The 16,417-nt window shown below is 44.5% G+C and overlaps 1 protein-coding gene across 1 annotated transcript in view; it reads left to right on the top strand.

Moving 5' to 3' along the window:
- Positions 1–5,493: 5,493 nt before the first annotated feature.
- The window catches only part of nup160 (nucleoporin 160), an 80,171-nt gene continuing 69,247 nt past the window's right edge, over positions 5,494–16,417 (top strand). The window contains exons 1-7 of the mRNA XM_073049116.1: positions 5,494–5,624; positions 8,348–8,453; positions 10,232–10,442; positions 11,988–12,210; positions 12,696–12,774; positions 13,021–13,135; positions 14,048–14,203. Of these exons, the coding sequence (XP_072905217.1) occupies positions 5,495–5,624; positions 8,348–8,453; positions 10,232–10,442; positions 11,988–12,210; positions 12,696–12,774; positions 13,021–13,135; positions 14,048–14,203 (1,020 nt within the window). The 5' untranslated portion in view covers position 5,494. The remainder of the gene's footprint in view (positions 5,625–8,347; positions 8,454–10,231; positions 10,443–11,987; positions 12,211–12,695; positions 12,775–13,020; positions 13,136–14,047; positions 14,204–16,417) is intronic.

Here is a 16,417-nt window from a genome sequence, read left to right as displayed (position 1 = left end):
AATGCTTTTTCTTAGCAACCATCCATGAAAACAGAGGAGTGCCCCAAAGGATGAATGACAGTTAAATGTTAGCACCCCGAAGTCCCCCCCAGCTCCCCCCTCCCCTCACCGGCAAAAAGAAGCATCGGCACCAGCCACCAAGGACTCAAGCGTGAGCAAAGACACAGACTAGCAGTTACCCTAAAGACTTCGCGTCTCGCCCGGTATATGACATACCACATACCACAGGCTCGCTCTCTCTCTCCCCCAACAGGGGAGAAAGAGATTTCTCCATTTTCCCAGCGAGCAGGGAGACATAACAGACAACTCGCTGGTTTATGATGTTAAAATTCTGTTATGCTGCTTTTTCTGAGCTCTATGCCCAGAGATCGCAAAGATCTCGGTTCTCCGGGCACACAGCCATGGATATTTCGACTCCGCCAACGACACACGGGTCTCCTGCTGTGACACCGACCCTTGACCCGCCCGTCTCCACAGCCACGAAATCTTAGGCCTCCAAATCCGAGCCGGACTCTTAGGCCGAGTCTTTGGTGTGCTGATCAATGGCCAGTTACAAAACCCTGAGAGCAGGTCCCATTCCCACAAAGAACTGAAGTCAGCGTATAACTCCAGCTCAGGGTCTTCAAAAGAACCCTGAAAGGGAAAGGGAAAGAAATTAAATGGAAATAGAGCTGTTTCCAAAGATGCAAGCAAAGGAGTCACCGCTTAGTGCCATCATTACTCCATTCCACCTGCGCCTTCCTACCCCATTGGAATAAGACTAAAAAGTGATTCACTAATAAGGTGTAAGATCATTACACGGTAGATTGTGAGGTAAATAGACCATCATATTGTACTAGGGAACCATTCTGGTGGAATTGGGAGGAGGGATCAAATGGAATATAGATCCAATGAGTTATACAACTCATCCATACCAACCTTAGCTGGTCCCATTTGAAATATATCCTTCTGAACCAATTGAATATAGATCCAATGGAATGTAGGTGCAACGGAATGTAGAACCAATGGAATGTAGGTCCAATGGAATGTACATCCAATGGAATGTAGGTCCAATGGAATATAGGTCCAATGGAATGTACATCCAATGGAATATAGGTCCAATGGAATGTAGGTCCAATGGAATGTACATCCAATGGAATATAGGTCCAATGGAATGTAGAACCAATGGAATGTACATCCAATGGAATGTACATCCAATGGAATGTAGGTCCAATGGAATATAGGTCCAATGGAATGTACATCCAATGGAATGTAGGTCCAATGGAATATAGGTCCAATGGAATGTACATCCAATGGAATGTAGGTCCAATGGAATGTACATCCAATGGAATATAGGTCCAATGGAATGTACATCCAATGGAATGTACATCCAATGGAATATAGGTCCAATGGAATGTAGGTCCAATGGAATGTACATCCAATGGAATATAGGTCCAATGGAATGTACATCCAATGGAATGTACATCCAATGGAATATAGGTCCAATGGAATGTAGGTCCAATGGAATGTACATCCAATGGAATATAGGTCCAATGGAATGTAGGTGCAACAGAATGTACATCCAATGGAATATAGGTCCAATGGAATGTACATCCAATGGAATGTAGGTCCAATGGAATGTAGGTCCAATGGAATGTACATCCAATGGAATGTACATCCAATGGAATATAGGTCCAATGGAATGTACATCCAATGGAATATAGGTCCAATGGAATGTACATCCAATGGAATATAGGTCCAATGGAATGTAGGTGCAACGGAATGTACATCCAATGGAATATAGGTCCAATGGAATGTACATCCAATGGAATGTAGGTCCAATGGAATATAGGTAATACAGAGTCTGAGGTCACAAACCAGGCACGCCCAGGATCCTCTTCAGTTTGCCTATAAGGAGAAGGTGGGAGTGGAGGATGCTATCACGTATTTGCTGCACAAATCACTCTCTCACCTAGAGGGGGTCAGTTGTGCTGTGAGGATTACATTCCTTGACTTCTCTAGTGCCTTTAACACCATCCAGCCCAAGATCTTAAGGCACAAACTAACGGAGATGGGAGTAGACTCTCACATGGTGGATTGGATAGTGGACTACTTGACAGATAGACCTCAGTATGTGCGGTTGGGAGACTGTAGGTCTGACACGGTGGTCAGCAGCACAGGGGCGCCGCAGGGAACCGTACTCTCTCCGGTCCTGTTCACCCTGTACACATCAGACTTCCAATATAACTCGGAGTCCTGCCATGTGCAGAAGTTCGCTGATGACACGGCCATAGTGGGATGTGTCAGGAATGGACAGGAGGAGGAGTATAGGAAACTGATACAGGACTTTGTGATATGGTGCAACTCAAACTACCTGTGTCTCAATATCACCAAGACCAAGTAGATGGTGGTGGACTTTAGGAGATCTAGGCCTCATATGGAGCCAGTGATCATTAATGGAGAATGTGTGGAGCAGGTTAAGACCTACAAGTATCTGGGAGTACAGTTAGACGAGAAGCTAGACTGGACTGCCAACACAGATGCCTTGTGCAGGAAGGCACAGAGTCGACTGTACTTCCTAAGAAGGTTGGCGTCATTCAATGTCTGTAGTGAGATGCTGAAGATGTTCTATAGGTCAGTTGTGGAGAGCGCCCTCTTCTTTGTGGTGGCGTGTTGGGGAGGAAGCATTAAGAAGAGGGACGCCTCACGTCTTAATAAGCTGGTAAGGAAGGCGGGCTCTGTCGTGGGCAAAGTACTCGAGAGTTTAACATCGGTAGCTGAGCGAAGGGCGCTGAGTAGGCTACGGTCAATTATGGATAACTCTGAACATCCTCTACATAGCACCATCCAGAGACAGAGAAGCAGTTTCAGCGACAGGTTACTATCGATGCAATGCTCCTCAGACAGGATGAAGAGGTCAATACTCCCCAATGCCATTAGGCTTTACAATTCTACCGCCAGGACTTAAGAACTTTTTATAAGCTATTATTAATGCTTTTTGAGATAGTGATTTAGATGCATATCATATTTTTTACTGAGTTAAGTATTGTATGTAATTAGTTTTGCTACAACAAGTGTATGGGACATTGGAAAAAAAGTTGAATTTCCCCATGGGGATGAATAAAGTATCTATCTATCTATCTATCTATCTATCTATCTAGGTCCAATGGAATGTACATCCAATGGAATATAGGTCCAATGGAATGTACATCCAATGGAATATAGGTCCAATGGAATGTAGGTCCAATGGAATGTACATCCAATGGAATATAGGTCCAATGGAATGTAGGTGCAACGGAATGTAGAACCAATGGAATGTAGGTCCAATGGAATGTACATCCAATGGAATGTAGGTCCAATGGAATATAGGTCCAATGGAATGTACATCCAATGGAATATAGGTCCAATGGAATGTAGGTCCAATGGAATGTACATCCAATGGAATGTAGGTCCAATGGAATATAGGTCCAATGGAATGTAGGTCCAATGGAATATAGGTCCAATGGAATGTACATCCAATGGAATATAGGTCCAATGGAATGTACATCCAATGGAATGTAGGTCCAATGGAATGTACATCCAATGGAATGTAGGTCCAATGGAATATAGGTCCAGTAGAATATAGGTCCAATGGAATGTACATCCAATGGAATGTAGGTCCAATGGAATGTAGATGCAATTGAATGTACATCCAATGGAATGTACATCCATTGGAATGTAGGTCCAATGGAATGTACATCCAATGGAATATAGGTCCAATGGAATGTACATCCAATGAAATATAGGTCCAATGGAATGTAGATCTAATGGAATTTAGGTCCAATGGAATGTAGATCTAATAGAATTTAGGTCCAATGGAATGTAGGTCCAATGGAATGTAGATCCAATGGAATGTAAATCCAATGGAATATAGATCCCGTAGAATGTAGATCGAATGGAATGTAGGTCCAATGAAATATAGGTCCAATGGAATGTAGGTCCAATGGAATGTAGATCCAATGGAATGTAGATGCAATTGAATGTAGATCCAATGAGTTGTATGACTCATCCATACCAACCTAAGCAGGTCCCATTTATCCTTCTGAACCAATTGAATATAGATCCCATGGAATGTAGATCCAATGGAATATAGATCCATTGAGTTGTACGACTCATCCCTACCAACCTAAGCAGGTCCCAATTGTCTGCATTTGACACATATCCTTCTGAACCTTTTCTACCCATGTACTTGCCCAAGTGCTTTTTAAATATTGTGACTATACCACCTCTGCTACTTCCTCTGGAGCTTGTTCCATATACTCACCACCTCCTGTCTAAAACAGTTGCCCCTCAAGTCCTTTTCAATCCTCCCCTCTCACCTCAAACACATGTTCTCCCATTTTAGATAGCACTGACAATTCATCTTACCTAGGGAAAACAGTCCCATCTGATCCAGTCCCTCCTGATAACTAAAGCTATCCCAGGAACTAGTAAAACCTTTATGAATCTTTTCAACACATCTTTCTACTCGGGTGGTGACCAGAAATCATGCAGTATTCCAAATGCAGCCTAACCAAAGGTTTGTACAAATGGAACATGGCTTCCCATCTTTGGTACTCGTAGTCTGAATCTAATTCACCTTGGGCAAAGATTGAAGTCAAGTGTAGTTTTACTCTCAATCAATTTCTACATAACAGGCCAGATTGTATTAACAATAAACAATATTTTCACTTACATATCCATTTACAAGATATGGGTCCATATATATTGTCCGTTCTAAACCTCTGGTGGGTGTCAATATGATACAGAAAGAGGAGTACAACGAAGGGATACAAAATGGGATTTATAAAGAGAAAGATGTCAAAGAAAATATTTCACAAATAAGTCTGGTATTCATCAAGAATTCATCATTGTCTCACTTTGCAGATGAAACAGGATTATTCATACTTTTTTGCTGGTAAGTTCAGTATATATTTTACAGGAAATCTCTTGCAGATTCACAGAGTCTGTGCATGCTTGTTTTTTTTTATGGATATGGGAATGCTGGAAGAAATAGTGCTGGGGTCAAAGATCAGCCACCATCTTGTTGCATGGTCCAGTTAGCACAAAGTTGAAGTTGAGTTTATTGTCAATGCAAAAGGACAAGTTTGCATAGATGCAATGAGAAACCTACTTGTAGCAGCATCACGGGCACCTAGCATCCTATAAGCAGCATTCACAAGACAAACATAAATTAAGCAAAATGATACAAGAGACAAATGTTCTGCTCCTGCTCCGCACGTAATTTTCTCACACGTTTGGATGCAGAATCTCCAGATAGTGAAGATCAACAGGTAGTGCAAATTATTGGATCTCAAGAGCAACTGAAGCAGGGTCGTTAGAACTCACAACCAAACACTCTCAAACTGCTATAGACTGTGTTTTTCAAATCGAGGGGACAATATTATTTCCACCGTTATCGCTTTAAGAGCATTATAGTTGTGCAGTAGTAAATCGGCGGGCGGGTGCCCCTTTAAGAATTCGAAACAGGCGGGAGATGGCGGCGCTCTTTCCTAGAGTGCATTGCGGCGACATGGCGGCGGCGGCGGTGTGGGAGCGGAGCCTTTTAGAGATCGGCGGCGCCGAGCGGGACTTCCCGGCCTGGCGTGAAGTGAGGGCCGACCTGGGTGAGCACGGAGCAGGCACCGGGGCTGTGGGGCGGTGGGGTCGTCCGGAGCCCAGGCCCGCGGTCCATGTGGTTCGCGCTATTAACCGCCGCACGGTCCCGCGTCCCGTCAAATCAAACCGCGAGGCCTCGGTATTCTCCTCTGTGTGTTTCTCCCGTCAAAATTAACCTCCGACTGGAGGCCTCGGTATTCTCCTCTCCCCCCGCTGTGTTCCTCTCGTCAAAACACCCCCACCCCCGTCTGGAGGCCTCGGTATTCGCCTCTCTCCCCCTCCCCACACCGCCGTCTTCCTCCAGTCACCGGCCCGCGAGGCCTCGGTATTCTTTCTTCCATCTCCTCAGCTCCACGGCTGGTTACCTTCCGTCAAACACCCCCCCCCCCCCCGTCTGTGAGGCCCCCCCCACCTCCACTGTTCCTCCCGTTCATCCTCCCGCCTTCTGTCATTCCGCCCCCATACAACTGTGTTCCTCCCGTTCATCCATCCCGCCTTCTGTCCTCTTTCCAACACCCCCCACCACCACCACTGTTCCTCCCGTTCATCCTCCCGCCTTCTGTCATTCCGCCCCCCTACAACTGTGTTCCTCCCGTTCATCCATCCCGCCTTCTGTCCTCTTTCCAACACCCCCCACCACCACCACTGTTCCTCCCGTTCATCCTCCCGCCTTCTGTCATTCCGCCCCCCTACAACTGTGTTCCTCCCGTTCATCCATCCCGCCTTCTGTCCTCTTTCCAACACCCCCCACCACCACCACTGTTCCGCCCGTTCATCCTCCCGCCTTCTGTCCTCTTAACAACACCCCCCCCACCACCACTGTTCCTCCCGTTCATCCTCCCGCCTTCTGTCATTCCGCCCCCATACAACTGTGTTCCTCCCGTTCATCCATCCCGCCTTCTGTCCTCTTTCCAACACCCCCCACCACCACCACTGTTCCTCCCGTTCATCCTCCCGCCTTCTGTCATTCCGCCCCCATACAACTGTGTTCCTCCCGTTCATCCATCCCGCCTTCTGTCCTCTTTCCAACACCCCCCACCACCACCACTGTTCCGCCCGTTCATCCTCCCGCCTTCTGTCCTCTTAACAACACCCCCCCCCACCACCACTGTTCCTCCCGTTCATCCTCCCGCCTTCTGTCATTCCGCCCCCCTACAACTGTGTTCCTCCCGTTCATCCATCCCGCCTTCTGTCCTCTTTCCAACACCCCCCCCCCACCACCACTGTTCCTCCCGTTCATCCTCCCGCCTTCTGTCATTCCGCCCCCCTACAACTGTGTTCCTCCCGTTCATCCATCCCGCCTTCTGTCCTCTTTCCAACACCCCCCCCCCCACCACCACTGTTCCTCCCGTTCATCCTCCCGCCTTCTGTCATTCCGCCCCCATACAACTGTGTTCCTCCCGTTCATCCATCCCGCCTTCTGTCCTCTTTCCAACACCCCCCCCCCCACCACCACTGTTCCTCCCGTTCATCCTCCCGCCTTCTGTCATTCCGCCCCCCTACAACTGTGTTCCTCCCGTTCATCCATCCCGCCTTCTGTCCTCTTAACAACACCCCCCACCACCACCACTGTTCCGCCCGTTCATCCTCCCGCCTTCTGTCATTCCGCCCCCCTACAACTGTGTTCCTCCCGTTCATCCATCCCGCCTTCTGTCCTCTTTCCAACACCCCCCCCCACCACCACTGTTCCTCCCGTTCATCCTCCCGCCTTCTGTCGTTCCGCCCCCATACAACTGTGTTCCTCCCGTTCATCCATCCCGCCTTCTGTCCTCTTTCCAACACCCCCCACCACCACCACTGTTCCTCCCGTTCATCCTCCCGCCCTCTGTCATTCCGCCTGTGTTCCTCCCGTTCATCCTCCCGCCCTCTGTCATTCCGCCCCCCTACAACTGTGTTCCTCCCGTTCATCCATCCCGCCTTCTGTCCTCTTTCCAACACCCCCCACCACCACCACTGTTCCTCCCGTTCATCCTCCCGCCCTGTCATTCCGCCTGTGTTCCTCCCGTTCATCCATCCCGCCTTCTGTCCTCTTTCCAACACCCCCACCAACACTCTGTTCCTCCCGTTTAACCATCCCCGTCCCCCCCCCAACTGCAGACATTCATTCCCCTTTTCATTTATTTAATTGAAGAGGTGACTGACGAGGAGAACTTTAACATGCGTCCTTTATTGCTCTTGAAAATTATGTGGTGCGTTGAATCGAGCTACCGCAGTTATTGTGAAGGCAATTATTGTGCACTGTTTAGTAATAAATTCTGTAATTTTGAATTAATGGTGGTGTGTAAGCTTTGGAGATGGGAGCAGCTGTTAGTGTTGAATATCTGTGTTGTCATAATCTCAGGATGAAGGTCAAAAGATCGTTCGGAAAAGACTCGGAATATTATGTATTTCCTTACAACATAATATTTCAACCCATTGAGTCTGTGCTGGGTCACAGCGATCCCTATCCCATTCTTCCACATTTCCAACTTGTTGCAAATTTATGCCTGGTGGAATATAATACATTCTTTGTTGGAAAAGTTTGTAACAGTCACTCAATATCTCTCTCAAATGCTTCTTCTCCGTAACTAACTGCTTCACCAAGTGGCCTTTATGAATCACAGCATTTTTTCTCTCCATACAGTTGATCTACTTCATAGTCCTTGTTTAGGACTATGCATGTCCTACTTCAGACTTCATAAAGTCTGTGTGTGAGCCAATGAATGGCTGATGACTTGTGTCTCTTCTGCAGGTGTGAATGCAATCCCGGGAGTGAAGTATTCTGATAGTGCCGGCGGATTTTTCTATGAAGAAAGCGGGAAACTCCAGTCTGTCACCAGAAATCGGTTCATACACTGGTAGGCATTTCTTGCAGAGGGAATCCCTGTAGATTGTCTGTAGCTGTTGGGGACTGGTGGTGAGTAGTTTGACAACAGAGGCACAGCTACATTTATCATCACTCCTAGTAGGAACAGCAGTATATATCAAAGTTTTGGGTGCTGATTCCTTGGCTGCTTAGTGATACACAATTGAAGTACAATTTGCTGTAGGCCAGTGCTGTTTGGCGCTGAACTTGGTGTTTTACTTACAAGGGAGGGATTGCCTTAATGGATCAGGACAAATTTTGTTGCCATGTTACTGAAACATTGAACTGAATTTAAAGAAAATCTCCAAAATGCTTTTATAGCTGGTCATCCACCGGATTGGAATACACTGTGTAGTGCTTTGCACTTCTCTCCAGCTACTTTGAACCTTGGTGTATTCCAGAGCTCCTGTATGCAGGACATCTATGGTGCCATGAATGCTAAATGACTCTACATGTAGCTGCTCTAGATTTTGCCTTAATGCGGCAAAGTCAGCCGAGCTTATTGTCATGTGCATAAGTACATGTATGCTCATGCTCAGGTGCATTTAAAAAACACTGGCAGCAGCGTCATGGGCACACACTGTAGCGTCAGAAATGCAACATTTGCAAGAAAAGGTATAGACCATTGTTACAGGAAAGAACGCTTTAAAATAAAATGAAGTCCATTTATTGCAAAGTGAACAAAGTGGTCGCACTGTTGCTATACTGAGGTAACAATTAGGGTTGTGCTTGTGGTTCAGGAACTGAATAGTTGTAGCTGTACTTGAACCTAATCAATACTTGCTGTCTAGTGGTTGCTGTGAGATGACGGCGTGGCCTGAATGGTAGGGATCTTTGATGGATGTTGCCTTCTTGAAGCAGCTCTTCCTTGTAGGTTCTATCTGGCATAGTCAACTGTCAACCTTGGCCTAATGACCCATCATCCTTTCTGTATCTGATTATTCACTTTCAGTTAGTACACGTGTGCGGGTCTTCCTTGGACAAGAAAGTTAAGTTGAGAAAACTAAATTAAAAAACCATACTGAGTCTTCTAGAGAAAACTGCTGACAAAATGGCTCAACCAGTTTAAAATCGGGGCAATTTAATGTTAATCAGGGTGCTTTGGAAAGATTACAATATCGTGTGGATAGTCAGAGGCTCTTATTCAAGACTGAAATGGCTAGCACGAGAGGGCACAGTTCTAAGGTGCTTGGAAGTAGGTAAAGAGGAAATGTCAGGGTTAAGTTTTTACGTAGATAGTGCGTGGAATGGGCTGCCAGCGATGGTGATGGAGGCAGATCCGATAGGGACTTTTAAGAGATTCCTGGATAGTTACATGGAGCTTAGAAAAATAGGGGGCTAAGGGTAAGCCTAGGTAATTTCTAAGGTTAGGACATGTTTGGCACAGCTTTGTGGGCCGAAGGCCCTGTATTGTGCTGTAGGTTTTCTATGTTTCTAATAGGCAGCAATCACTCTTTGTAAGAGGCTGTGGGCGCTCTAGATTTGTACTGTTTTAATGGAAGGGAGATGCTGATTGATTCAGAACACTTTCTTCCCCTCGGCCATCTGATTTCTGAATGGACATTGAATCCATGAACGCTTCTTGTCTACTTTTTTAGTTATATTTTTGCACAATTTATTTAACTGTTTTATATATATTTACTGTAATTCATGTTTTTTCTAATATGTTTCTCAATGTGCTGCTGCAAAGACAAATTTCACGATATATGCCGATGATAGCAAATCTGATTCTGGTTTCAAGTACTAATGCCCCATGTCTGATATCCTCAGGACAAGTTCTGGTGACACCCTGCAGATGATAGAACAGTCTTTGGATACAAACCTCCTCAACAATACAGTATGCCTTAAGTTTGTGAACTGTCATGTACTGCCGGGTGGTGTTCATGTGCACGAGACTCACGACCGTGTGACATTACTCATTGCCACCAACCAGACTGTGCACCGGATTGTACTTCCCCACCCCTCCCGCATGTACCGAAGTGTAAGTAGTCCTTTTGTACGACTTTTGGGATCAGGTCAGCATATCATTCACAGGCTGGGGATTGTTAGCTGGACCTTGGGTCGTCTGTAAGTTCTGGCACTGTAGAGATGTTATAATATGGTGTCCTCACGACCAAAGTGACTAAGCATAAGCGTGAGACTTTAAATACCTGGGGTTGTCATTTTTATTTGGCATTACTGGCTCTCTTAAAATTTAATTTTGTGCACTTCCATGCAGAGTATTCTGTACACTGAGCTGGTCTCCAAAATCAGGTTTTGTTTTCATTCAGTTCTTTCGGAACACTGTAACTTGTTTTGAAGTTTATTCTCCTTGCAGGGTGTGTTTCTTTGTGGGTGAGTATATTCAGTGCTACGGTACTGAGTAGCATGACTAGAATGATGAAACATGGTTTGTTTGGTCATCTCCAGTGATGTCTTGGGGGGGGGGGGCGGGGGAAAGAATCAGAATGTCAAATGGCTGATTGTACTTGTCGGGTGTTTGCAGTCAACTAGGTGCAAATTACTCTTGATTTGGAGGAACTACAGTTGTCACAGGTTAAGGCAGGAGGGATAGCTGAAGCAAGTGAGGAAACTCCCTTCCTAACCACTTCATTGGAAAGGTAGTGCCAGCATTAAAATTGCAGTCGAGCTCTGCAGTAGGGTGTGAACTCGCAGACAGATTGAATGACTGTAGATAACTGCTTTACCTTCAGCTGCATTACAGGTTTTTTTGTAGGACATGATTCAGGAGTTCTAGGCACTGGTCATATTTTTGTTTATTAGTGAGGACAATCATCCAAGGGAAAAGCATTGAACTTGAGTACAGAATGGTTTCCAATCTCCATCTTCATCACATGAAGGAGAATGGAGCATATAAAGGGAGCTTGTGAGAATGCACTGAGCAATTTGGAAAGGAATAAAATTAATTTATCAAAACTTTAAAGATTTGTAAAGGACCAGGTTGGGGTTACATTGCCCAAATTAATAGCAGAATAAGAGGGAGTCAAGCTTCTGGTCAGAAATGATGAGTGAGGAGAACAATCTTATATAATGCACCCTAGTCAGGTGCTTTGTGGTTGCACCACGGTAAATGTTTTGACAATATTCTTGGCTCTAATCCCTAACACTCTGCTTTTCCTTCATCTGTTGTTGACTGATGTGAGATTTTTTTTTTATTGCTTAAAAAAGTATAAGCTGAATTAAGTTTTGCGATGTTCTTCAAGTCAGAATCTGACTGAACTCATTCAATATTCAGATTTATTTATCACGAGTACATTGAGACATACAGTGAAATGAGTAGTTTGTGTTAACAACCAACACACCCAGGCATCTGCTAGGAACAGCCTTTAAGTGTCGTCCAGTGCCAGCATAGCATGCCTGCAATGCTCGGCAAAACATCCTCATTCACTCACTCACTCACTCACAGTCCTCTTCTGTCATCTTCAGTCACTATTACACTGAAACCAAATTTATAACTGATGGTTGCCTGCTTTATTGGTTTCCCAGACTGTGTTGATGTGCCTCAGTCCTGTCACTCTCTCTGCAGGAGCTGATCAGTGAAGGTCATATCCAGTCCGTTTTTACTGACATTGGGAAGCTGAACCTGCGTGATCCAGTGCATAGTTTTTTGATTCCTGGTGTCCATGGCCAAGCTATTAACTCAACAGCATCAGCGACCTGGCTAAATAGTGATGGAGCAGCACTGTTTGCACTGGCTTCTGCAACTGGTGGGATTCTGATAATCCAACTTCCTGAGCATCATACCGGAGGTAATGTAGGTTTTATCATCAGGTAGAGTAACAACTGATTGTCTAATGCTGGTTTGTGTGAGCTCTGTGATCTATTTACATCATTGACTATTATATAATACACTCCTTTATCAGAGTACGTCTCATGGGCCAAGCTAGCTGAGACTGAGTTTAATAAAGCAGCAGAATCTGTTCTTATGGATGAAGGCAGGAAGAAACTGAAAAGAGCAAAATTACAGTTCAAAGCATCCTAGTGCATCTGTTTATTAAAGCGCTAGTGGGTTTGGATTTATGGCATTTAAGGTCCTTTAACTTGATTTCAGCCTGTGACTAATGTCTTCGAATCTATTCTGTACATAGACAACTCAAACCCTCTCTAATGTGAGTTTCATCCTTGAAATCACTCTTGTGTATCTGTTCATTGTGCTTTCCCAACCAAGATTCAATAAAATAATGTTTTGCTGGAGAATTGAGCATTGAATGCAGTGGATGTTTTGTTGTCACAGGCTCTGTATCTGTACTGGAATTGAAGCAAAGCTCTGTCATGCAAAGGCTGCTCACAGGATGGATGTCAACTGCTATCAGGTCAGTGTGAGCAAACCCTTTTTCCTTTGGTTGCTGTGAGAGCAGCTTATCCGTTTGTACTTGGAGTAGTGAGGCTGGGGCAGCAGTTGTGTCGTTTATTCTACTGTAAATTAAAAAGGTAAGGGGAGTTAGTTGCCTTCCCGTTCTGCGTAATAGAAATGAATGGCAGAGGGGTTTGAGTACTTGTGGCTAAAGAAGCTGAGTAGTACTGATAAAAGATAACCAGAAGTTTTCTGTGCTCTGCAGAGGTGAGCAAGGTCCCTCAGATCTACCTGTCAGCCTTGCGGTTCAGCTCTTGGAACATGATGCATTTATCTTTGCTCTGTGTCAGGACCATAAACTGCGACTCTGGTCATATAAGGTATGTATCGTGGGTTTTGGTAGCTTAAACTGTTATAGGGAAAGCATTGAACATTTCTGCAACAACTTTATATCTGCAGTTGGCAGTGGCTAGGTCATTAGGTAAGAGTTGTGCTTTTTTTAAAACATTTAAATTACATGGACAATATTGTGTGTGGAGAATAATTCACAGAATGTGAATACACAAGGTGGTATTGAGTGTCTGATTATCATGGCGGATAATAGATTTAATATCATGTAAAATCTTTCTCTGGGTGCTCTCTTCACGAAGATAAACATACCTCACTGTGTGAAGTGTTGTGCCTCAGCTGTGATTGCAGCAATTGTTCCCGTCAGGGACCCAGGTTTTCATGTATCTGGGATCTAATATGTCCCTATAATTGTTGTAATGGTTGATATGAGACCATCTGTAAATATCACCTAGTCCCGGGCTACAGTCCCAAATCTTTCAATGCATACTGTATATGATGATTTATTAATATTTACTAAAATAAATAACATTGCATCAAACGGTTTGTGAATGTCAGAGGTTGGGAAGAGAAAGAAATAAGACGTACAAGCTTATTGTGTCCTTCAGTAAGATCATTGTGGATTCTCTTGATTAACAATGGAACAGCGTGTATTTCCTGATGCAACTTGAAGCCATGAAGTGCCAGATCTAACTTGTGTGGTACTTTTAATTAGCATCTAATGTCCTAACTTCATCAAACCCCTGGAAGCGGGTTTGAAAGAACAGTGCAAATTGGTGAGCAAAGTGGTGCCTTGTGATTTATGATTTTTTTTCTTTTTCAAAGCTGAAGGTTGTGGGATGATTTTTGCATTAATAATATTGACCACATTGAAATCCATGATAGCTGGCTGCGGTAGTCTTTTAGCTAGCTTGCCAGCACTAACTCCTGTGTATTTTGTTCAGGATCAGATATGCCTGATGGTTGCGGATATGCTGGCATTCATACCTGCCAGTAAGGAGCTGAGACACACCGGTAGTCTGGGTCACAAGCTGCGTCTGGCATACTCCTCTTCCGGCTTCTTCCTAGGGGTCTACCTACACTGCCCCAAACGTGGACAGGTACTGCAAGATGAGCATTCAACATTTCTAGCTGTATTCACTTCCATAAAATGTTTCAATATTGACTTGCCCCACCTCATTATCACTAAAATTTAGTATTTTCTGCTCCTGTATGACATGGGTGTTTCCAGACTTTAATATCCATCTAGAATTCAATTGAAGATTATCAATTAGTAGCAATCCTTGTCGTAACTTTTCCACATTCTGTTAGCCACAGAGTTCCAGCTTGGTGATGAACAAAGGTAATGCATTTCCAAGTCAAGGCATTGTCTGATTTGGATGGGATCTTGTGCTTGAAATGTCACCACTGTCATTCTTGCAGTTCAAAGGTTTTGGAGATGCTGTTGATGTTGGCTGTAGTGTATTTTGTAGATCATTGGCGCTGCAGAGTATAAGCTTTGAAGGAGGGAACAAATGTTTTGACTGCTAAATTGTCTCAGTCAAGTAGGCTACACTTTTTTGCTCTGGTATGTTCTGATTTTTATTGTGTTGTGACATGTTGAGGCTATAATCTTCACTGTTGGATGAACTGAATTGGCTGAAGACTTGTTTCCATCATGCTGGGACTTGACAGCCTTGGAAGGTTGAGCTGGATGAGCACAGTTGCCCTTTGCTGGGGTTCTCTAGTGTTGAAGAACCATCGAACACTACGGCACAGTACAGGCCCTTCAGCCCTCCATGTTGTGCCGACCCATATAATCCTTAAAAAAAGTACTAAACCCACACTACTCCATAACCCTCCATTTTTCTTTCATCCATGTGCCTGTCCAAGAGGCTCTTAAATACCCCTAATGTTTTGGCCTCCACCACCACCCCTGGCAAGTCATTCCAGGCACTCACAACCAAACAACAAACAAACCAAAAAAAACCACTTGCCCCTGATGTCTCCCCTAAACTTCCCTCCCTTAATTTTGTACATATGCCCTCTGGTGTTTGCTATTGGTGCCCTGGGAAACAGGTACTGGCTATCCACCCTATCTATGCCTCTCATAATCTTGTAGATTGTAGATCTGTCAAGTCCCCTCTCATTGAAGAATGTACATGTACATGGAGCTGTCCTTCATGTTTTAATTGTCCTCCGGGGTTACAGAAGTGCTGCAAAGTTTGATCTGTTGGTGAGATCGCGTTCCTCTATCTAGCATGACGTGTAGTAATACATGAGGGGTGATTGATAAGTTCATGGCCTAAGGTAGAAGGAGTCAATTTTTGAAAACCTAGCACATTTATTTTTCAACATAGTCCCCTCCTATATGTGCACACTTTGTCCAGCGGTCGTGGAGCATACGGATCCCTTCTTTGTAGGAGTGGTCCACAGCAGGGGTGATTGATAAGTTTTGTGGCAGAAGGAGATGAGTTATTAACTTCAAACTTTCTGCATAATCACTCAAAGAGTTGAACTGCACGTGCATGTAACGAGAGTGTCTTGGACCTCCAGGTTGTCCACAGCAGGGGTGATTAATAGGTTCATGGCCTAAGGTAGAAGGAGATAAGTTATACAGCTCTTGTTACATGTTCAACTCTTTGAGTGAAAATGCAGAAAGTTTGAAGTTAATAACTCATCTCCTTCTGCCTTAGGCCACAAACTTATCAATCACCCCTGCTGTGGACCATTTCTGGAGGTCCAAGTCACTGATTTCTGCAAAGAAGTGATCCGTATGCTCCACAACCACTGGACTAAGTGTGCAAATGTAGGAAAAATAAATGTGCTGGGTTTTCTAAAACTGACTTCTTCTACCTTAGGCCACGTACTTATCAATCACCCCTCGTATAGCAGGTTAGCCTGGTTGTCACCTCATTTTTATGTTGAATCTACCCTCCTCTTTGAGCCAATGTTATTCTTCAGGCTTGCTGACAATGATAAAGTGAAGGATATCAGATGACTTCAGGTTTCAGTTTACGGGTTATCGTGCACTGCAGCTTTGCTGATGGATTGATGCATCTCCAAGATGCCTAGATCGAGCAGATTTATTGTGAATATATTGCATTTAACATGGTTATAGTGCTACATATTAAAGAAAATTCTTAGAGGTTCTTGAAGAACAGTAATTGATATTGTGGTAGACCTGTTGCAGAAAGATTGGTTCGAATGGGGTCAAGTAGGATCATAGGGTTTTAGTCAGACAGCTTGGAAACTGATCCATGCTGACCAAGATGCTGTCCAAGCTAGTTTGGCCCATAACCTTTTAAACCTTTCCAATACATGTTCCAACTGTC

Source organism: Hemitrygon akajei, chromosome 6 (genome assembly GCF_048418815.1).
Source record: "Hemitrygon akajei chromosome 6, sHemAka1.3, whole genome shotgun sequence".
NCBI lineage: Eukaryota > Metazoa > Chordata > Chondrichthyes > Myliobatiformes > Dasyatidae > Hemitrygon > Hemitrygon akajei.
The sequence above is the reverse complement of the archived record's forward strand: the minus strand, read 5'-3'. Positions and strand labels throughout refer to the sequence as shown.